Here is a 23,937-nt window from a genome sequence, read left to right on the forward strand (position 1 = left end):
CTTCCTTCCTTCCTTCCTCCTGCTCTATCCTTCCTTCCTTCTTCCTTCCTTCCTTCCTTCCTTCCTTCCTTCCTTCCTTCCTTCCTTCCTTTCTTCACGTACGTACTGTGTGGATTTAACACAGAACCATAAATCAGTTTTACACAAAAACGTCATCAACGGGAATTTATCGTTTTTACCGCGAGATGACAAATTCTTACCGTGAGGAATTTTTTTGACGGTATATTGTGAACGGTAAAATATCGCCCATTCCTACTTCCTAGTTGAAGTCATCGCCGTGACTGAACCCGTCTGGCAGCCTCGGCTCCATGGCAGAGACCTTCATCCACTTGAACATCGATTAGAAAACAGAGACAAAGCTGATGTTTGTGTAGTTGTGTAGTTGCATTTTAGTGATCATAGTAGCTGCTTGTTTAAAAGAGATCTGAATTTCAAATATAAAGCCGCAATGTGTTTCCATTGATTGCATCCAGGAGATGAAACAAAGCTGCTGTTTGGCGTGAAATAAATGAATCATGCAGCGTAATAAAAGACTTCACTCGCAAAATGACAGATTGAAGTTGTCATTTGACACAAAAATGTTGATTTGCAGATTAGATCTGCCTATGATGTTTTGTGCACATTTGGAAAACGACCACTGCAGGTCTGCTGTGCAGCAACGGCCGCCCTGGTCGTCTCCACACATTTTCTTTCTTTGAGAAATTTCCTTTAGAGGTGACGTCCAATTTGAAATCATTCCCCTTGAGTGGGTTTCCATTCTCATGGGACCACTAGGATCACTGCTGTCTGATGTATTTTTTTTCCCCCCTCTTTTTACGACAGAAGTCTTTCACAAGCCAAACTTTGGCATGAGGAACTTTTCTGAACAGACATCAGGCCTCCTCGGCCTAAAATAGAGTCCAAAGCATTTGGCACGTTGTCTCATGAAAGAGTCGAGGGGTCTCACCCTTTTATGCCCAGCAACTTTATTTTAGACTAAAAGGTGATCATTTAAGTGAAGTTTACCATTTTTTTTGTTTTTTTTTTAAACGAAAGAAAAAGAAGTGACAGCATGCTTTATTTCTACATCATTTCAAGGGACCCTACCCCCCCGTCCGTCCGTCCGTCTGGGTGCTCAAATTACTTGTGCCAACTGCCCATGGATTCCTGCTGCTCATGATTCTGTTGGTTTTACTTAAAGTAATCCTCTCAATGAGGTATCAGTTGCATTAATTGCCTCTGGTGTAATTGTCCCTTCACAGATGAGAGACTTAAGCACGCATTTCTCAACGCAATGAAAAGTGAGGTTGCTCAGCAAGTCCTCTGTGACCGGCTCGATGGGATGTTTCTGGAAGCTAGCCAGGAGCAGCTTTCTGAGCCACACTAAGATGTTTTTAAGCCTTGCCAAGCACTTTACTGAGCCAAATGATAGCACACCTGTAGATAAAACCCGGAGATTAATAAGGAAAACGTACGATGAATAACACAGGATTTGATTAAATCCATTCAGTGCAAAAACTCTTTACAGTATTAATCACCGAGGGGAAATTATATTAATCAGATGAATGCTGAATTAAAGGTATAGTTTAATTACAACCAGAAACCTCTATAAGCTCATTTTCCGTTGTCCCAGATGTAGAACAATAGTTTAGATCGTTTTGTATTCAAATGTCTCTGACAGGCAGTTAATCCTTATTTCTTCTTTATCTGATTTAATTTTCTTCTATAGCTTCTGATGACTACTGACTTAATGGTACGAGTCCAAATGTTGTCTTTGCCACAGGAGAGGAGCTGCCTCCTAACGCGATGCCCTCTGCTCTGGTCATGGTGTGGCCAGAGAGCTATGTTTTTAGCCGAAAGCGCCGTGTGTGCATCATTTAAAGGAGCATGAGGCTCCTTTTAAGAAATGAGACTCTCTAGCGCCACCCTTCACCACGACGGCCATTGGGGGTACTGCAGCCAACAGTGAAGCCGGCACGGGAGAACGGGGAGAACGCACATGCAGCGTCATGTGACGTCACATCCGCAGCCCAGCGCGGGAAATTCGGGACCGAATTGCAGCACATTTTGCAGCACACAGCCTGTTCAAGGCAACGGAGAGATACACTAGAGGGCTCATTCTTTTTGGTTTGGAACGCTTCATCTGACATTATTACTAGAAAACTTAAAACGTATACGGATTTTTTTCATAAATCTTGCCACAATCCGGCCTCAAGCTCCTTTAAATAGTGCTCAAACACTCATTTCTGAAGAGCGGATTACTTTTATTCTTTTGCAATTTGCAGAAGTGGTTAAATAAATGGCAGTCATCTGCACCTATTGTTTAGAGTGAGCAATAAAAAAACCTTTAATGACCAATGTGGCTCTCAGGTTGAACAGATATATAATACCACAACAACTGCTGAATATTTGAACAAAGAAATGCGTTCATTCTTCAGCTGTCATTCTTTCAACAGCTCCTGCAGTCTTGAGATAAAGCTCCTCCGCTGAAATTCAAAGAAAAGAAAAATGATTGAATAATCACTTTTTGATGAACAGCTCCCCCTAAGTTCACACCAAAAACGTCAAAAAGCATGTGCGATTCCTTCTTGTTGGAGTTGCAATATTTAAATGAAACCTTTTTTCTTCTCCAATAGGTCCATAATAGGAACTTGCTATCACTGGACTTTGATCGAATCACCAGGACGGAGAAGGTCTACGATGACCACAGGAAGTTTACTTTACGGATCCGGTACGATGACACCGGTCGGCCCACTCTGTGGGCGCCGAGCAATCGTCTGAATGGAGTCAATGTCACCTACTCATCCGGAGGTCATGTGGCAGGTATCCAGAGAGGTACCATGTCCGTACGCATGGAGTACGACCAAAACGGCAGAATCATCTCCCAGATCTTTGCTGATGGTAAATCTTGGAGCTACACTTATCTTGAAAAGGTACGTAATGTTGGAGCTGTCATAGTGTTTAACATTTTCTTAACAGAGCATCTCCTTTCAACCACTAAACATGCCTATGTGTATATGTGTGGGTAGGGCTGGGCGATATATCGAGATTTTAATATATATCGATATATTTTCAAACGCGATATGGTACGAGACAATATCGTTTATATTGATTATTAATTTTTTTTTTTTTTTTTTTTTTTTTAATGATTTTGATATAGCTTATTTTGTGACAAATTGACTTGAATGTTTTATTTGAGATTTGCACAAATGTTTTGTTATTTGCACAACTGTCAACCTCAGTGGAAAAGTCTGCCTGTTACTGTCTACATTGTATTAATTGCACAGTGTATTTTAATGTAATTGTTATGCAGGAAAAGGATATTTGTTTTATTTTATTCAAGAAGCATTTTTATTCTATATATGCAGGCAGTTTATTTTTATTTCATTTGTTTTATACATTTTGATATTGTGCAGACCTCTGTTAATAAAGGTACCTGTGTGACATTTGGCACGACATTTTATTAAAACTGACAGTTTTTTTAAGGGTTTGCCTCAGAAAAAATGAAGCTAACAGAGATGCTATGCTATAATGCTTTGGGGGAAACCCCAATTATGTCACAGAAAAAATATCGATATATATCGAGTATCGCCATTCAGCTAGAAAATATCGAGATATGACTTTTGGTCCATATCGCCCAGCCCTATGTGTGGGTACTGTAGATATTTTATGTATACGAGAGCTCTTATGCCAGATCTTTTGGAGAGGTTATATCCTTTCTGCTGACGTGCTAAGTGAAGCCTGCAGAGACAGCTGTAGCTCATGCGTTGTTGTTTTTTTTCCGTTTTTCTGTGCCAAGCACAGTTTGACCTTGGAGAGGATTTGCTGGCATGTCCACTTCTGGGAAGATGGACAAGTGTCTTCAATGTTTTCCCATTTGCGAGTAATCTTTCTCACTCCTGAATTATGGGTTCCAATATGCTAGAAAAAACATTTTTCCCCCGAATGCGGGGCGGCAACAGTTGCTTTTCTCAGATCATTAATGATATCCTGCCTCATTAGCATTATGTTAACACACACCTGAGTACTCGTGAATAGAAAACTGCTGTCGCCTCTGCTTTTCCAGACATAGTCACACTTACTTATGATCAATAAATGAAAATTCAGGAGGGCATTTGATTAGAGGCGCCTCACACAAATTTACATTTTTCACACTTTGTTTCTGAATTTTAAATCGTGCATCGTTGCTCATCTGAGGTTGTAGTTTCCCAGATTTAAAACCCTTATTTTTTATTTTTACGATTATCTTGATATGTAAAACCTTTGAATTAAAAGAGTGTGTACTTTCTTTCTCACATCACTTTGAGCCTTAAAGGTGTGATGTTATAACAAACTTGTGAGTTTAGGTGGGAGTTAAAAAAAGAGTTTTTCTTTCTCAGGTCATGTTTGTGCTGCACACACTGGAAGACTCCAGCATAGACAGATATTCGCCAAAATGTAATTAAGTGTCTTCTGCTCTGTAGACATTATACTTTGCTCACATCGTCTGATGGCAAAGTTCAACCAGCAATAGCTCTGAAAAGAACAGAGAGATATTTCACTTTGTTCTCAATAATTAAAGGCATGATGACAAACTGTTATGCTTTAACTTAAAGTCTTCATATGATAACAGCTGCCAGTCACCTTGTTAACAGACTTTTGAAAGTTTTCAGCAGCATCTAAGTGACGATGGGTGCCCTAATGAGACCACTCTTTCAAAGGCATCATGTATTCATTGGTTCAAAACGGGCTGAGGTTTTAGGATTTGCTGGGTTGTGAAAAATCTGCTTCCTTATTTGTGTTCAGATTAAGAGACTGCATGATTACAAAAGCAAGAAGGAGTTTGTTTTGTAACACCTCTGAAGTCAATCTTAAAGTTAAACCAACATCAACAACTTACCCTGCGTTCACACTGAAAGCGTCACGGGCGTCATAGGCGTCTGGCTGCCATTCATTGTCTATGAAAAACGGGCGTCGAGAGGCGGCGGGGGCGGCGGGACCGGCGGGCGCGGCGCGTCAATTTGAAAGTTGAAAAATCTGAACTTTATGCAAATGAGCAGCGGCGACGCCGAGGCGTCGTCCAATCACACACCGGGATTCCCGAAGCGAGAACTCTCAATGCAGATTGTACTTTCATGTAGACACAAACGTACACTCATTCACATGCGTACAGGAGCAGAGATGTGCACTAATAAACTTATTCTATCAGGAATTAATATATTTCATCCAACAAAATGACATTTTGCTGGTTTGACTGCCGTTTTTACCTGAACTGATCACGTGAAACACATATCTGATGGGTGAGGAGCTGGATGGTCCCAACGATTTTATTTGCTACATTGATCCAACGAAAAATAATTAAAACCCGTGCTTATTAATCACAAAACTCAGGTTAAACATCATGACTAAATCCGCTCCGACCCGGTGTGTCAGTATCAGCGCAGACAGACTGCAGCTTCGCCTGAATTATGGTTCTGCGTTAAAACGACGGCGTAGCCGACAGCGTAGGGACGCGGTGCGGTGTATTTCTCAAAAATTGGCCGTGTGCCCTATAATCAGGTGCTCACTGACCTGTAACCAGTTTTATGTGGCACACTGTGCTCAAAAATCTGTCAAAATGTTTTAGTGCGACTTTGGTAGCGATGAAGCCGCTAAGCTTGACTGTCGAACCATCCACCAGTGTTAGATGATGTAGCGCTGACAAGCAACCATCCTCCAACATCTAGTCCATGTTACCTTGCTATAATTAGACATCAAGCCAACGTTAGCTTTTTAGACTAAACCCAATTTTCAAATCAATATCATAATCCAATTATAATCAAATGTATAATCATCATGCTGGCAACCATGAACCAATTAGAGAACAAGATGTAATACACTTACCTCCTCCATTTTTTATTTGTGGATTTGTAGAAAATGAATGATTTAAAATGTGAGTTTATTTTCCTGTATTTATTACAACTGAACGATATTCAGAGTTATTGTGAACGAGTTGAATAAAGTTCGACTCACCAGACTGTTTTGTTTAGCCTTATATACAGGACTTTCTTTGAAAATTTGATAAAGTTCTTTATTTTCTGTAATGCAATTTAAAAAAAAACAAAAATGTCATACATTCTGGATTCATTACAAATCAACTGAAATATTGCAAGCCTTTTATTATTTTAATATTGCTGATTATGGCTTACAGTTTAAGATTAAGATTCCCAGAATATTCACATTTTTTGAGATAGGATATTTGAGTTTTCTTAAGCTGTAAACCATGATCAGCAATATTAAAATAATAAAAGGCTTGCAATATTTCAGTTGATTTGTAATGAATCCAGAATGTATGACATTTTTGTTTTTGCATTACAGAAAATCACAATATTCTAATTTTCTGAGACAGTCCTGTATGTTTTATCATGCGGTTTTTAACCCGGTGCACCTTATGTATGAAAATAAACCCATTCATTGGTATTGCGCCTTATAATGAGGGGAGTGCACCTAATGGTCTGCAAAATACAGTACATTAGTTCTATGTTGACTTCGCCTCCTGTAAACAGCAAACGCACCATCTATGTTGTCTTCATCAAAGCTTTTAAACAGACTTGCACCATGTCAACATGTTTGTAATGATCGCTGCTTCCTCTTCTCTTACAGTCCATGGTGCTGCTGCTCTACAGCCAAAGGCAGTACATCTTTGAATTCGACAGAAATGATCGACTCTCTTCGGTGACCATGCCCAACGTAGCACGGCAGACCCTGGACACCTTCCGCTCCATCGGCTACTACAGAAACACCTACCACCCCCCCGAGGGCAACGCCTCCGTGCTCCAAGACTACAGTGAGACGGGACAGTTGCTGCAGACCTCCTACCTGGGCACCGGCCGCAAGGTCCTCTACAAATACGGGAAGCTTTCCAAGCTGCTGGAGATTCTCTACGACACCACGCGCATCGGCTTCTCCTACGACGAGGTCGCGGGAATGTTGAAGACCGTCAACCTGCAGAGCGAGGGCTTCACCTGCACCATCCGCTACCGGCAAATCGGCCCGCTGATCGACAGGCAGATCTTCAGGTTCAGCGAAGAGGGCATGGTCAATGCCAGATTTGACTACGTCTACGACAACAGTTTCCGGGTCACCAGCATGCAGGCTGTCATTAATGAAACCCCCTTGCCGATTGACTTGTATCGATACGACGACGTGTCCGGCAAAACGGAGCAGTTCGGCAAGTTTGGAGTCATCTATTACGACATAAATCAAATCATAACCACGGCGGTGATGACGCACACCAAACACTTCGACGCCTACGGCCGAGTGAAGGAGGTCCAGTATGAGATTTTCCGCTCGCTGATGTACTGGATGATGGTGCAGTACGACAACATGGGACGCGTGGTGGCCAAGGAGCTAAAGGTGGGGCCTTACGCCAATACGACGCGCTACACCTTTGAGTACGATGCTGACGGTCAGCTCCAGGTGGTCTCCATCAACGATAAACCTCTGTGGAGGTACAGCTACGACCTAAACGGAAACCTGCACCTCCTCAGCCCTGGAAACAGTGCACGCCTCACTCCTTTACGCTACGACATGAGGGACCGCATCACTCGCTTGGGGGATGTCCAGTACAGGATGGACGAGGACGGTTTTCTCAAGCAGCGCGGGAACGACTACTTTGAGTATAATTCGGCTAACCTGCTGACTAAGGTGTACAACAAAGTGACCGGATGGAGTATCAAGTATCGTTACGACGGACTGGGGAGGAGGGTCTCCAGCAGGAGCAGCATGGGCCACCACCTGCAGTTCTTCTACGCGGACTTGTCCAGCCCCACGCGGGTCACGCACATGTACAATCACTCCAGCTCGGAGATCACCTCCCTGTATTACGACCTCCAGGGACACTTGTTCGCCATGGAGCTGAGCAGCGGAGACGAGTTCTACGTGGCGTGCGATAACATAGGCACGCCGCTGGCCGTGTTCAGTGGATCCGGCATCATGATCAAGCAGATCCTTCACACGGCGTTTGGGGAGGTTTACCTCGACACCAACCCCAGCTTCCAGCTCATGATCGGCTACCAGGGAGGGCTCTACGAGCCTCTCAGCAAACTGGTGCACATGGGAAAACGGGATTATGACGTCCTTGCCGGCCGCTGGACGACACCAGACCATGAGATCTGGAAACGCCTCAACAGCAACCACATCGTGCCATTCAACCTGTACATGTTCAAGAATAACAATCCTCTCAGCAACAGTGAGGAGACTAAGTGCTACATGACGGGTAAGCTCTCTCATCACGCTTAAGATATCCTGAGTTGAGACTTTTGCATGAAAATATTCAGCATTATTTGTCAAACGTTGAGAATGTCATTTCAAATGTCAAACCAAATCTGAAACTGCAAATAGCTTCTTCATTGTTCAATATCAAAAAGCAAGGTTTTCTCTGAAATAAATCTTCCAATAATGGCCAAGGAAAGCGTTCAGGAATCAAGTTCTGAGAAATGCGACCAATTGTTCACAACAGTTTGAAAATGGCAGTCGTTACATCACAGATAAGTGCTACTAAATCCATCGCTAAAGCATATAACTCCTTAATGACATGAAGAGGGAGGAATGGGTACCAAAATCCAAGCTTTCATTTCATGTTTATAGCTCGCTTATAGCGAGCAAATATTTCAGGGTTTTCCTTCAAATTTGATGTTTTCTCTAACAGTAAGCCTGCCAAAATTAAACTGAAGAGCTCTGTGATTGCTGCATGTTTTTAAAGGCCTCTCAAAGGGACACTCAGGTCGTGTTCAAGTGTGCATTTATGTTTGTGCATGTGCCCAGTGGCGATCATTTTGAAAGTGCTCAGAGAGGCGGGGAAAAAAAATGCTGTAGAGCCAAGCCCTCTCTGCTGTTGAACGCTCAGACTCTTCCCGGGAATACGGAGTGTTGTTTCTGGTAGGCAGGAGGTAAATGGCACAGAGAGGAGAGGACAAGGGATGCATAGAAACACTCACTTTCTTTAAGGAAAAATAAATTGTTAAGATACTAAATTTATATTCTCTATCTAAAGCAGTCAGATCTCATTCATATGTGATTTTTTTTTTTTTCGATATGAACTGTACCTTGTATTAATTTGAAAATGTGTATGTTTTTTATGCATTTATCCTTTATCCATTTAACTGTAAACACCACAGAGTTAAAATCCGGATTTTTATTAGGTGGCATCCAACCTTTTTTTAAGTTCCACCTTTATTCAACAAGGCCATTTAAGTGCGTGCCATTCAGCACGGCGTTCAGTGTCACAGTTCACCGTTGAAGGGTGACTGGCGTTTGAATGCTCGACAGATCGGTAGATAAGCTGTAGTGCTGCTCCCCAGTTGATTCCTTTCACTAAAAGACCAAATTATCTTTTTTTTGTGCTAAAATGCTGAAACAAATTCTTATTTAGAATAATTTAAGAAAAAAAGAAGCTTTATCACAATGCGGCAGCGCCAATCTGTGACAAACCCGCGCCCCGAGTGTCACAGCAACAATTCTGCAAATGTCTCAGACTGATCTGGTTCTGCTTTCGGAAAAAGCCCAAGCGGTCCCTGTACTCCGAGCAAATGATAATGTAGTTATGTGAATTGCAGCAGCTACTAAAACTACAGTGTTGGTGCTTACTTTTCCATGTGAAGCACATTATCATAATTGCGTGGATTTGAATCACAGACTTGTCGCTTTCCTCTCTTAGCAACTCATTAGAGATACATTACTCCAGATGAACCCACTGAGCATTCAAGATTCCTTGTGATGAAGTCTCTGGTGACATGAAATTACAGGATGTAATTATCAGCGCAGCAGACACTCCGATGTTGTTACGGGCACCCAGCTATGTGTCATTAGTGTGGCACCTGCAGAAGTGGACGTGAATTATCACCACCACCTAATGTGTTTAGGATGGACCGCACACTTTTACAAACAAATCAGGGGCCTCTTTCTAACTGAGTAATATCTCAAGGAGACAGTCATTTAAGCACCCAAAAGTCAACAGTTTTAATTTAATGCTTTAGTCAAATACCACAGAGATGCAGCCTTTTCAGCTCCGTTCATATACGCTGATTTAAGGGGGTGGAATCAAAAACTACACCTGTAGACTGTATAATATATCTTGGTGGCTTTTTTTTTGCATTTTTTTAGCTTCATGGTTTGTCTTCATCTATAAATGCTATTGGTATTTTTTTGCATCACTTTTTCACCTGCTCTGATACCTTCTCTAGGGCTGGGGATCGATTCAAATATCAAGAATCGATTCGATTCCGATTCTTAAGATTCACAATCGATTATCACGCTTTGATTCAATCCGATTCGATCCGATATTGATCTGGCTTACTGTTAATAAAACTGTTTTTTCAGCTGTTGCATGAATTATATGACTTTAGTTATGCAAAATATTACTACTAGTATCATATTGAGATTCAACAGCAAGTATTGGCAGCTAATGATGCTGTAAGGACCAATCAGCTCCCAGAATGCTGATAGAACTGCTTTCAGAAACATCATGTGGGTCAGAATTATCAAACAGATCCGGGGCAGCAAACAGAGGACAAAAGAAATCGCTTTTATTTTTTCCCCATTTATGAGAATTTGGTTTTTAACATTTATGCAAATGTAACCCCAAGACAGTATAAAAAGCAAATAAATATAGACAATTTATGCAATTATAACTGAAAACTTTAATGTTTTCATACCTTTAAACACATTTAAAGGCAAAAACATGGCACCAGTTATGTCCAACAAAATATTCCTTTTTTGGGCATAAACCAAAAGTTGTAATGATGAAAAAAAAAATTATTTATTTATTTTTTTTAAATCGATCTTTAGACATATGAATCAATTTTAGGAATTAATATGAGAATCGATTTAAAATCGGCGAATCGATCTTTTCAACACAGGCCTAACCTTCTCCTTGCAGATGTGAACAGCTGGCTGGTGACCTTCGGCTTCCAGTTGTACAACGTCATACCCGGCTATCGCAAGCCGAGCACGGATACCATGGAGCCATCTTACGAGCTGATCCACACCCAGATCAAGACGCAGGAGTGGGACAGCACCAAGGTAGTCTCTCACCTGCCTCGGCTGACATTCTGCTGCAGATCAGCGTCTCCTCCTTCCCCCCTTTCCTGTCTAACATTATTAACATACTCTGTGAAGCCACATTCCCAGAGGACCTGCCAGCTATCAGGCCAAACATGGCCCAGTGAGCAGGGTCTCTGCCCCTCATCCTCGGCTTGGGGAATGGGGTCAGGCTAAATAGCTCTTGTAATTGTCCTGCCATTAGGGAAATTCACCCTCCATTCCCTCCACCACTGGCCATTGATTTCATCTCAGCTTTACACCGTTGGCCAAGGTCTGAGAAGTAGTAGACATGCTCGGATTCTCGCTTTTATCAGCCCTTTTAAGTTCCTCCCAACTCACCTGAATTATTGAAGAGTTCCCTGTTGTTTCCGAGGGCTCGGTTACAGCGGGACAAGTGAAAGGCACCCATCAAAGGGGCAGATTCATGTTGCATGACACTTCGGCTGCTACCTTAACACACAAGGTGCCTGTTTCTACGATGCTATTTTTCTGTATTTATCAGCCCAAAGGCTACTAGGAGGGTATGATATGAGGTTATCTCAGACTGTGGCACTGGATCAGTCCAACCTAACACAATGATAAAGAGGGCATATGTCAAAACCAGAGGTGCCAAAAGTATTCACATTCATTACTCAGGTAGAAGTATAGATACTAGAGTTTAAAAATACTCCTGTAGAAGTTGAAGTATCAACTCAAGTTTTTTACTCAAGTAAAAGTATAAAAGTACTGGTTTCAAAACTACTTAAAGTATAAAAGTAAAAGTAATATAAGGGGGAAAAAAGCCATTAAGGACAAAAGCCATTGAAAATGAATGCATCTTAGTATAATGTAAATATATTAAAGAAGCATATATGTGTACTATTGAGCATTAACATGTGTTTCAGAGAGCAGGAGATATGATGACTAGTTGCCTATAAGTATTGTAATGGTGCAAAAAGTCAAACTTCAGAGGCATGTTATCATTTATCCTAACCTTTATTGGAATGTACATCCAAGTTTAGTTGCAGGAATCTGAGGGAACGGATGTAAGAACAAAACTGGACAAGAACATCTGAAACAACCACAACCAAATTCACTCTATCCGGATGGAGCAATTTAACTGGATAGTTTTTTTTTAAAGGCCGAAATGAAATAAAGAGTAACAAGGCTGTTTTTAAAATGTAAGGAGTAAAAAGTACAGATAATTGCGTGAAAATGTAAGGAGTAAAAGTAAAAAGTAGTCTGAAAAATAATTACTCCAGTGAAGTATAGATAACGAAAATTTCTACTTAAGTAAGGTAACGAAGTATTTGTACTTCGTTACTTGACACCTCTGGTCAAAACAAACATTGATTAAAATACCAGAATTAAATCTTGCAGGAAATTCTTATAATAGATGTAAAAGTGTGTGATTTAGGTTTTTCTCTCTTTTTTTTTTCCTTCACATATTTGTATTGTTTTGATGATTAATGTATAGAAAAAGCCCTGTTACCAAACCAGCACCCGCTGTCCGCTCTGCCTTATGTGCATAAAGGAATTACTTGACACATTACTGATTCAGGAGCGCTGCGGTTAATTACACAGGAAAAGACATACTAATGAATCCGCATTGATCATGTGTGAAGAGTGCAAAAATTACAGAGGTAGAAACCCCAGTTATGTCCTCATCTGGCACAGTGTGCTTTGTGGGGATTACTGTCAAAGCCCCCGGGACTGATTCATCCGCACTGCTTGTGCCTGACAACCCTCAGAAATCCCTCAGCTCACCGACAGCACAAACATACACGCCAGGTACAACATGGCCAATATTGAAATGGTTTCAGAATGCATCCCAGCTATTTCCAGTTCAGATACACCTTAAGACATGTATCAGTAAAGTGTAGATTATAGAGGATAGATACAACACCCTCTTTCCAACGTACAGCTGTTGAGCTCGTATCCTGGTCCTGAGCTAGCTGGATTTTTGTGGTCCGGCACTGTCGTCAATACAAGCCTCAGTTTGACCCCTGCCCACATGTGGTGGTACAGACAGTAAGTGATGTCAATGAGGCGTCTTTAAGGGATACAGATCGGTGGCTGTGCAAACACGGATCCAGTGAGTCATTCAAACTCCTCCGCCGCCTATAAACAAATGTCGAAATCCTGCCGGTGTAATCTAAACTCAGCGTCTCCGGCGACAAATACATACTTCTGAAGAAGTTGGCAGCTATAGCAGCAGATGTGTAATGATTTTGTTTTAAATGAAAGGATTGATGAGGTTTTGCTTTGTTTTCAAATACAAACATAAAGACTCCTGTTTTGTCAAAAATGTTAACAGTTAGAAAACAATATTTGTGTTATTTTAACATTAGATATTCTGATGTGTGGCATAGATGTCATTTGCATCTCTAGTAGTTTATGACAGCACAGGAGGAGCACACAAAAGCACAGTTACGAGAAATTAGCAGTGTTGTGCAAGTTCATACTTCTCATGAACTAGTTCAAAGTTCAGTTCACATAGTTTAAAAATGAACAGTTCACGTTCATAGTTCACCATTTTCATTTTGAACTAGTTCAAATTCAGTTCATTTCAATATTTTTAGGTGAGAAGTACGAATGAAACGCCTAGTGGCGTTTCAACTTTATTCAGAGGCTGTAAATCTCCAACATTGTAGTGCATTATCAATTTGTCTACCTGTTACTGGGAAATCAGACCTCTTGGTCTTTCTGGGAACTTTTTTGATTGTTAAGGACTCGCAGATATTTTCTCCCACTGGGCGGATGCTTTAACTCCACATGACGTTTCAAATTTGAAGTTGACGAGGCAGACGTTCGGACTAGTTTTCTCAGCGCAGGTGGACATAATTTTCACAGAAAGGTTAGTTTCCTACCGTCAGACTCTTTGGGAGACGATGTGTAAAATTCCCGCAGATAATGATAAGGATCATCATCTGACTGCTCGCTGACGCTGCGTCTGCAACGTCTCTCTTCACCCGTCAAGGCTGATTTATGGTTCAGCGTTAAATCGACGGCGAAGACTAACAGCGTAAGGTACGCGGCGACGCAAACCATACGGTCCGCACGCCGCGTACGTAGGTGTAACGCGGAACCATAAATCAGCCTACATTCGTAAAGACTGCACCGGGCTCGTCGAGCATTTTAAATGTTCCGTAATAATTGGACCTAAACACTGAAGCTGCAACTCACATAATCTGAACAGTTCAAATTCCAGTTCATGATCTGCAGAATGAACAAGTTCACGTTCAAGTTCTTTATGTGTAAATATGTTGCGTTCAGTTCAACGTTCTCACAGAAATGAACGTGTGCATGAACGCGTTCATTTGAACGCGTTCATGCACAACACTGGAAATTAGAGCTATCCTTTAGATTTTAGCTGAATCCCGTAGATCATTTTTAGGTTGAATAATTCATCGAAGAAGCCAGCCCCTGGATTATATAACCGGGAAACCCCGTGATAAACTGGAATATATCTTAAATGAGAAAGAAAACCTAGTAAGTAAAGGTTTGAATAGCGTAATTAACATGTTTGTAAGAAATTGGCATTAAACAAACATTAGAAGTAGGCAGTTTTATTGTAAAGTTGGAAATAATGGAAAAATATTATTTTCCCATATTTCTCATCCTGAACTTCCTGCCTCTGAAATGGTCTTAGATTGTTTTATGTAGGTTTATCCTAGGGCTGGGCGATTTTGGACAAAAATAAAATCCAGATTTTTTTCACTGAAAACCCGATTTTCGATTTCGATTTTGATTTTTTTGGTAAAACTACAAAAGACAATGTAATAAATTGTTTCAAATATTTTATCTTTATTTTTAAAGAAAAATAGCAAACAAATTTCCCTATTGGGAATGAAGTGCAATTGAAAGATACTGTTAATCCTCCTTGAGTTTAGTAAAGTGACAACATTTACAATTTTCTTGACCAAACAAAGATGACTAGACGAGCTCTGTCTGTAATGCAGACAGCTGCAAGAAAGGAAAATCAATTTTCCGATTTTCCTTTTTTTAACATCGATTGTGATTAATAAATCCGATTTAGATTTAAAATCGATTAATCGCACAGCCCTAGTTTATCCCCGTTAGTGCCGGGTTCTTTCAAAAATCTGCATAAATAATACAGCACATGGGTTTTAGTCGTGGTTTAGTTTAGTTTCCTTTTATTTATGTATTTCTTCCAGGAGAAATAAAATACCTGCCGTTCCATCTCTGTCCATTTTCCCCGTGTTGATGAATCTGCACAGAGATTGAAAAAGGCTGTGAGGCCCAGACAGATGAGGTCTGCGCGGCAGAAGGGTTGATCTCTTCTTTTATCTCGTGCTGGAGGCCGAACTGCAACCATGAATGATGGCTCCCCTGGAAAGTCCCGGGAGGGTGCTTCAGTGAAGTGGACGACGTCGCCAACCCCCCCCCAACCCGCCGCCCCTAAAACAAATGACCAGGTCACTCACTGGCACAGTTAACAAACATGGAGTGGCATGGTGTTGAGTGTACCCTCTGGCCACGGCGCCGGTCGAGCCCTGCAGCCCCTCTGCCCCCCCCACACCCTCCTTTTTCTCATACGTCCCCTCTCCTCGCCTCGCATGGTGTCGCGTGAAAGAGGGCGCAGACACGCTCGCCACCGGCGTTTCTGTGTCAGACTCTCGTCGGCCCCGCCCCGTCCCCAAGGCGGTTTCAACCCCCTGACAGAAGAGCCAAGGCGCAGAATTAGAAAGCTGTCAGGAAGACTTTGAACGTTGCTGCTTGACAAAAAACTCAGCATGCTCGCAGCTCATATCTCGGGTGATGGCATGAAAGCACAATATTTTTATTTTTGCTGCTCAGATGCATTCAGGCGGCGTTTTCCTTTGTACGCTGGCCAGCTTCCACTCCTCATCATTCTCCTCATCTCCCTTTCTTCTTGAGGAATATCTGTTGTCAAGTAGCATTAGGACGGAGTATTAAATCTGGTTGAAGGAAATGGGTTATCTCTTTGGATCCCTTAAGGAATGAGATATACTGTCTGTGTACACTAGTTACCAACAAAATTCCTGTTTCATATGAAGCCCAGCGGGGCTGTCAAAAGACTGCAGTATCACCCTTTTTGAAAATATCATGCCTGTCGCAAATGATCAGAGAGAATTGCATTTACTGGAAAGCACCTCTGCACTTACCTGGACTGTGCATTGTACTTTCGTGGCTTCAAAGCATTATGGATTTCTTTGTTTGCCATTGATAAGAGCAGCAATTTCATTATTAAAGAAGGTCAAAATGATATTGAATCAAGTACCGGAGTTCTTATTAATGTACCGTCGTTCATTTCCTGCACCTTGAAAAACTTTTTTAAAGCAATTTAATGAGATGTTATAGTTTGGGCTTACCAGACCGTGCTTTTTATTCCCTAGTTCTTGTTTTTATGTTGAATTATTCTCACTTTCAAATGTTTGAACATTGATAAAGTTTAGAAAAGGATGCGTGTCAGAGCCAACAGTTACGCTCCCTCCCCGTCTAAGGATAAAGGTTACAAAGGAAAGGAGGGGGTGGGGGGGGTAATATTTATATTGTGAATAAAGTCTTCAAACAAGCAATTGTATTGTTTTAATCAATTTCTCGCTCAGAGAAAGAACAGAAAAGATATTAACTGGGTATGTAGCCGCTGCAGGGGCTGTGACTAAACACCATTGTCTTTGTTTTTTGCAGTCTTTGCTGGGTGTTCAGTGTGAAGTTCAGAGGCAGCTGAAGGCGTTTGTGAAGCTGGAGCGCTTCGGTCAGATCCACAAAGCCAAAAGTGCTGGATGTCCTCAGACCGAGGACAAGAAAATCTTTGCGTCCGGAGGCTCCATCTTCGGCAAGGGGGTGAAGTTCGCCATCCGCGACGGCCGCATCAGCACCGACATAATCAGCCTGGCCAACGAGGACGGGCGGCGCATGGCCGCCGTTCTGAACGACGCCTTCTACCTCGAGAACCTCCACTTCACCGTCGGGGGAATGGACGCCCACTACTTCGTCAAGCTGGGCTCGGTGGAGGGCGACCTGGCCCTCATCGGCATGACGGTGGGGCGGCGCACGCTGGAGAACAGCGTCAACGTGACGGTGTCTCAGGTCAACAGCGTGTTCAACGGCAGGACTAGGCGCATCACCGACATCCAGCTGCAGCACGGCGCGCTGAGTCTGAACACGCGCTACGGCAGCAGCGTGGACGAGGAGAAGGCCCGCGTGCTGGAGCTGGCCCGGCAGAGGGCCGTGGCGCAGGCCTGGGTGCGGGAGCGCCAGAGACTGAGGGACGGAGAGGAGGGCTCGCGCACCTGGACTGAAGGAGAGAAGCAGCAGCTCCTGGGCTCCGGGAAGGTGCAGGGCTACGACGGCTACTACGTGGTTTCGGTGGACCAGTACCCCGAGCTGGCGGACAGTGTCAACAACATTCACTTCATGAGACAGAGCGAAATGGGTCGAAGGTGACATGAACATGGGGCTCTCGAGTGACGGACTAAAAAACGTAGGAAATAGGACTTTTTTGCCAAAGACAATTGTGTACATGACCACATTTTTCTTTGACTGTGCTCAACTTGGTTTTTTCTAAAATACTGTATGAAAAAAAAAAAAAAAAAAAAAGAGAGAAAATGGTTGCAATCAGTTGCACTGTATTAACAGAAGAGTGCCCTTCTCCGTCGGAAGATTCTTTAACAGTCTTTGCCCTTCAAGTGCGGCTGCTAGAGGATGAACAATTGTGATGTCTTTGACTTATTTTATTTTTTTTTGGTGACTCTATTTCCTCATCCCTGGTGGTGATTCTGTTCAAAGGAATCCGAGAGGACCATTGGTGATGCATTACTCTGCTGCCAGACTTGCAGATTGTTATTCACAAGCTTGCTCCATTCTGCCTTTTTCAGCGCCTCAGCCAAGGAGATTCCTTCTCTTTTAATCACTCCTTTTTTATACTTGAAACCTTCATATAGCCCCAGTCATCCATAGATAATGAGAGAGATTTCTGTTGGCGGCACAGCCCTTTATCAGAACCCCAGCTGAACTTGTCAAAGCACCTTCATTTGTGTGATGTCTTCTAATTTTATAAGAGGAGGCTTTATACTCATTTGTGGTCTTAGCTCGGAAGGCCTCTGTACACCCTGACTGTGCATGTAGGCCTTTTCTTTGTGAACTACACAATTAGCAAAATGGCTTAATTAAGCTTAGATTGTATGATAAAGCCAACTAAAGGGTATAAGGTCAACTTTTTCTTTAGAATTTATTAATTTTTTAAAACATTTTTTAATGCTTTTTTTTTCCCCCAAGGAAAAAAAACACGACATAAATTGCTCTCTGCTCCTTTTTTTTTCTTTTTTATTTGCCTGTGGTTAAACAACTGGATTACTGGAATCACACAAGAGCCGATCCTGTAAGAAAATACTGTGGAATCAATGTCTGTATTAAACATAAAAAGGTATTTTAAGGGAATGGTTTTGAATTGCATTTTAGTTCTGTTTTTATAAATAGCTATATGAATTAACAGTATAACAAATGTGAATTAAAAAAAAAAAAGAAAATGTGAATTATTGTCCCTTTTATTGTTAATTGTTGTAATTAAACAATACTTAAGGGTGTCTGAACACATGAAATAAACTATGGAGGTGGTTTAGTTAAATCAATTATCGTCTGTTTCATTAGATCAACTGCATCTTCTCCATTGGTTATGAAGGGCTGTCGGTGAGGCTGATATTCCGCAACACAATGTTCAAACAAGAATAAATAGATTTCAACAGAAATACTATTTAAAACAAAGAAACGGTAACGTCACTTAGATAGCGGCTGCAGACATTGACATGCCTCGCGTTGTGTTGTGGGTTTGATGAAAGATACAAATTGCCTTCGCCCTAAGGGCTGCCCCGCGGGTCAGCGTGGAAAGTGCTTCTTTCTTCAGAATAGGGCTCCGCTTGTCCCCATAACTGGTGGGAATCCATTAGACCTGCAGGTGTTCCACTTCCCATTTACAGACTAAAGGTCGTCTACACACGCCCCAACCTTGGAAATAACACACGTGGACACTTTTCTCGCGCTCGCAGATTTGTTTCCCCTCAGCGGATCCCGCAAAGGACAAATTTACCCGTGCTCATTTGAAAATGTCATGACGTTGAAAACTCAAGAGGGGTGGATGCTCTTTTGGGGAAATTGTCACATTGATTTGATTGGTTGTACCTGTTGAACTATGCCGAGCCACTGCGCACTCTCGACGTTGTCGTGTTTCCATCAAACATAAGAACTTGTCTGCGTGTGTAGAGGTGGTGAGAGCATGTTTGAGTGTCTTAATCTGTACAAATGATATAGCAAAATGATATAGCAAACACTACATGGTTATTTTTCTTTTCTGATGTTGGTTGATTCAGTGACATTTTGTTTCCAAAAATAGAAGAAAAAAAAAAAAGTCTGTTCAACATAATATGAATGAAGGATATTTGCATTGTGGAATATTGCACTGAGAACTGTCGCGTCATAAGACTGTATCTTTTTCTAAAGTTTTGGACTCATTTTGAGTTTTGATTTCTTCTCAACACTGTGTTTTTAGCGCTTCTCTCTGACTGTGTACATATGGAGACATCGAACTAAGCTGTAAATAAAATGCAAATGTAGATACCTTTTAGAGCTACATCAGTGACCCTGTGTAGTCTTAAGGTAGAAGAAAAATAAAAGGGAATATTTTGTGTTTAGTTCTGTGTTTTGTTTTATATAAACATCTGTCTCTGCATCACAAATTGAAAAAAACAACAAAGGTCTTCCTCACCAATTTGAATCCAAAGCATATTGCAGATTAGGGTTTTTTCAAAAAACATACCTGACCTTATGTGTTAATGACTATGTGAGAAGTTAATGTAGGATTTAATATGTTTTACAAGACATAAGGGCACGTATTCAGAGGAAAAAGTGGCTGATTTTAGCAAAGCTCCTACAAACGCTTTTTTTTTCGAACACCACGTCATATGACGCAGCAGGAGGGAGACGTCTCCACGGCTCTGCCCCATCTGACTGCGCAGTGAAACAACGTTTTTAACAACGTTTTTAACAACGTTTTTAACAACGATGTAATGTGGATACAAATTATTTTATAAACGAAGGGGGGGAAATATTCGGTTTTAAAAATACCCGGCTATTTCGGATGCATTTAATCAGAAAAAAGAGAAGATAATAAGCTTGTTTTCTGTTTAGAAAGTACAAACGTAGACAGATTACAAGTACTCACCCATCTTTTAGGAGTTATTTTTGGAGTTTCTTTCAGGAGCGCACGGGTGGGTGCTGCAGTGAATAAAGGCTGATTTATGGTTCCGTGTAAAATCCCACGGCGTAGGTTACGCGGCGCACGCAGCGTTCGGTGCGTACCCTACGCCGTAGGGTCTGCGTTGGTGTAACGCGGACCCATAAATCAGCCTTTTAAAAAGCGAGTTTCAGCTGTCAATCAAAAGAACGTGGGGGGCCTAACGGGTTTCGTAATTATAAGGCTGTGGCCTGTCATATTGGTGTGAATACACATTCACAACCTCTTCAGAGTCACAACTAACATTAAGATCCATTATTTTTCCTATTGTTGAAATTCACCGCACTCCCTCCCGATACGTCACTTCCGGTTCAGCTTTTTCAAATGCGGAAGTAAAATACTCTCACAAAAACAACTCCGGAGGTCACTGTAGTATATATTTATGCGTATTTCAATGAAAATTCAGTTCCTACATTATTTTCCTACACATTGATTCACAGGGGTCTCCAACCTGCAACATGCTCTTTAAGGGTGCTTTCACACCTGTGGCCCGTTTGTTTTGTTCCGATTCAGGGGCTGAATCGATACAGTTGTTCAGTTTCTCGTTCGAAGGGTTTATGTTCACAAGGCAAACGTCTGTACCGTTTCAAAGCTGGTAACAAATGCCATGCGCGAACCAGCTGCTCTCTGATTGGTCAAATGAACGCGGAAGGAGTTTCCTCTTCTGTACCCCGGGATAAACGACACGCCCCTTTCAGCGCAGCGCAGACCGCAGCCGCCGGCTTTAGGCTGATTTATGGTTCCGCGTTACACCAACGCAGAGCCTACGGCATAGGGTACGGCGTAGGCTCTGCGTCGATTTAACGCGGAACCATAAATCAGCCTTTACCCATTCATTTATGTGCTACCGGCGCAGAGCGGAGCTCAGCGGCGGGCGAGAGGCCGCCTGCCGCAGCCAGGTTTGCGCTGCGCAAACCCTGCCCGAATTGAACATTTTTTAATTTCCCTGTGCCGCGCTGGGACGACATCTCGGAGAGAAGGTGGTGGAGGCTGCGCCAACTCCTCTCCTTGCGCCGCGGTCGCACATACACAATGAATGGCGTTGTATCGGTTGCTGTGTGGATTATGTTCTCACTACAAATAAAAAAATGAACCGTTTCAGGTCTCGAATGGAATCGGGCCGAGACCACCTCTCCTAGGCGATCTCGGATCGGCTTGTTTTGTGCCGTTTCAGAGCGCGATTGCTGTGTTCACATATACCAAAACGTTCCGATCTTTAGGGGGAAACGTTCCCTGTTCCGGTACAACTGCTTGAAACGGTACAGGTGTGAAGCACCCTAAGTTTCTTCCCGATGCTCATTCCTGTCTTCAGGTCACAGCTCTCACACTAGAACCCATTTCAGAGGACTTTACCTGCCTCATCTGACACAAAATGACATTGTAATTTTGCACCATGTTCCATTATTTAGTCAAACATGGTGTAGCACCTGTTTAAGACTTCAAACCTATTAGAGTCTCCCAACGTGTGACAGGACACCAGCTCATAAAGTACACTCGGTTAATAAAAACATCTTTAACATGAATGTACTTAACTCGTAGGACAAGCTAGGCTTCGAGCGTCGCGGCACAAAACTGTTCCCTTAATTAACCTGTCAGAGTGGAAGACCAATCCTTTGATGTCATGAAGAGCCACCAGGAGATTTCTCCTTCTCTTTTTTGACTTGATAACTTTGTTTAAACAAGTGGAGCACAGGGGCTAATCCTGTTAGCAGGCGGGGCGTTCCCGAGAGCAGAGCTGCCAGCGTGTGGCGGCGGCGCGGGAGCCTGAAACATTCAGACTCACTGCAGGCGCAGCTCAGCGCCGCCTGATAGCCTGTTCTATTAAAACAGACACCTCTTTCCAGCATTTGCTCTTCCCCACTTTGCATTAATGCGGGCTAAATAGACTGCTGATCACTCTGTGTGAAGGACGGGCATTGGGACAATATGCTCTACCGTTGGACAGCACAAAAGGACATTTTCAAATCCGAGCCTCTCATTGTCCTTGAGGTAGCCCGAGCCTTCAACTGCACGTGTCGCTAGAAAAGAGGATTTCTTTAAAGGGGAACAAAAAGTGCCGTTAGAGGAGTACGTGTACAGGATGGATTAAGCATGATGTCCTTAAACCTGCAGGACTGTGCTCTTTTAAATCATACTAACAATAACCCCTCGAGGAAGCGGAGGCCAACCGATAAGAGGAAGTTGCCATGGTGCATCTTGTTTTTCAGAAACTATATCATAATTATTTCATGATTTCAGAACAAAATGATGCAGGTAGTTTTTTATACAGCACGTTGCTCTCCGTGAGTCATTCTCTGTTCATCTTTTGCAGAAGGGTTACATTAAGTCTGTCGGCTTGTATTTTTAATCCCTTAATCCAGTTTAAATAACACATGTGAACTGTGTCTCTAGAAAATCAGTACACTAAGGGCCTGATTTACTAAGATCCTAAATAAAGAGTACTAAATTGCGTGTGCACTGAAAAAGTTTGCGCGTGCTGTTGTTGTGTGTTTTGCGGGTGATCAACTAAGAATGCTTGCGCAATTGATAACAGGTGCAAACCGCAGTATTTAAATGAGGTGTTGCGTGTCTTACGGTTTGCGCCATGGAGAGTCTGGATGGAAAGCAGGATAGTCGCAAGCGCAAAATGAAATTTGACGAGTTGGAGTTAGAGATATTAGTGGAAGAGGCAAATAAACACATTCATGAACTACAGCAAAGAAATTTAAACATTACCAAAAGAAACGCAATATGGGAGAAAATCTGCGATAGAATAAATGCAGTTGGTAAGACAAAAAGAACGGCAGATGAGGTTAAAAGCAGGTGGCAAGATATAAGGCGAAGAACTAAAGAAAAAGTGGCCTTTAATAAAACTTATGCAACCATTTTTAAAATAGCATGCAGCAGAATAAAGACTCTCTCTCTGCGTATTCTTTGATTTTGGCGATGTCGCCTCCTTGCCACAATAACAGCAGCCATCGGTGCGTAATGCTGGGCAGATTAGCACCTTCCTTTCGAACGTATTAAATACAGACGCAATCACAATCCCCGCAATTACTTTCAGGCTTGGTAAATCTCATTGCGTTTGGTAAATTAACCTATTTGCATTTTCCCCTCCCAGTATTTAGCGATTTCTGGCGGGTACGCTCCATATTGATTATTCATCAGGGCAAAAGTACTAAATAAACAGCGTGTGCTATTTTGCTCATTTGAGAGGCGCAGTCCTCTTTGCACGCTGTTAGTAGATCAGCTTGCACATTGGTTTGCGGGTGATGATCAAGTTTGCACACGTTTTTACGCACGCAAACCTTTAGTAAATCAGGCCCTAAAGGTTCTAAACAGCTGAAATTGTTGTCCTGCTGCTGTCGTTAAAATCTGTCCACTCTTCTGAAAGGCAGGTTTTTTTAGCCCCAGAGATTGACAGCTACAGCACTTTTGCCGCATGAATTCTGCTCACAGAACTTGTTGTACTTAAGAAGGACCGTTACATCCTGAACCGACTAAACCTTTAGGAACGTGACGTGAGAGGAAGGATGAGAATTGACTTAAACTTGACACAATAAATCAGCGAAAAGGTAAACCTTTATGCCGACCGCGCATGAATCAGCATTACTCCTTACTCGTGCAGCTTTTCAATTTAAGACCTTCACGCCATTTTCATG

The 23,937-nt window shown here is 42.2% G+C and overlaps 1 protein-coding gene across 11 annotated transcripts in view; it reads left to right on the forward strand.

Annotated features, from left to right (window-relative positions):
• Nucleotides 1-19,675, forward strand: part of tenm4 (teneurin transmembrane protein 4) — a 204,000-nt gene extending 184,325 nt beyond the window's left edge. For all 11 annotated transcript variants that reach the window (XM_061719775.1, XM_061719773.1, XM_061719774.1 and 8 more), the window contains 4 exons: nt 2,616-2,912; nt 6,601-8,215; nt 10,877-11,019; nt 16,696-19,675. In XM_061719775.1, the coding sequence (XP_061575759.1) occupies nt 2,616-2,912; nt 6,601-8,215; nt 10,877-11,019; nt 16,696-17,454 (2,814 nt within the window). In that variant the 3' untranslated portion in view covers nt 17,455-19,675. The remainder of the gene's footprint in view (nt 1-2,615; nt 2,913-6,600; nt 8,216-10,876; nt 11,020-16,695) is intronic.
• The last annotated feature ends 4,262 nt before the right edge of the window (nt 19,676-23,937 follow it).

The sequence above is a fragment of the Cololabis saira genome, chromosome 4 (assembly GCF_033807715.1).
Source record: "Cololabis saira isolate AMF1-May2022 chromosome 4, fColSai1.1, whole genome shotgun sequence".
Lineage (NCBI taxonomy): Eukaryota > Metazoa > Chordata > Actinopteri > Beloniformes > Belonidae > Cololabis > Cololabis saira.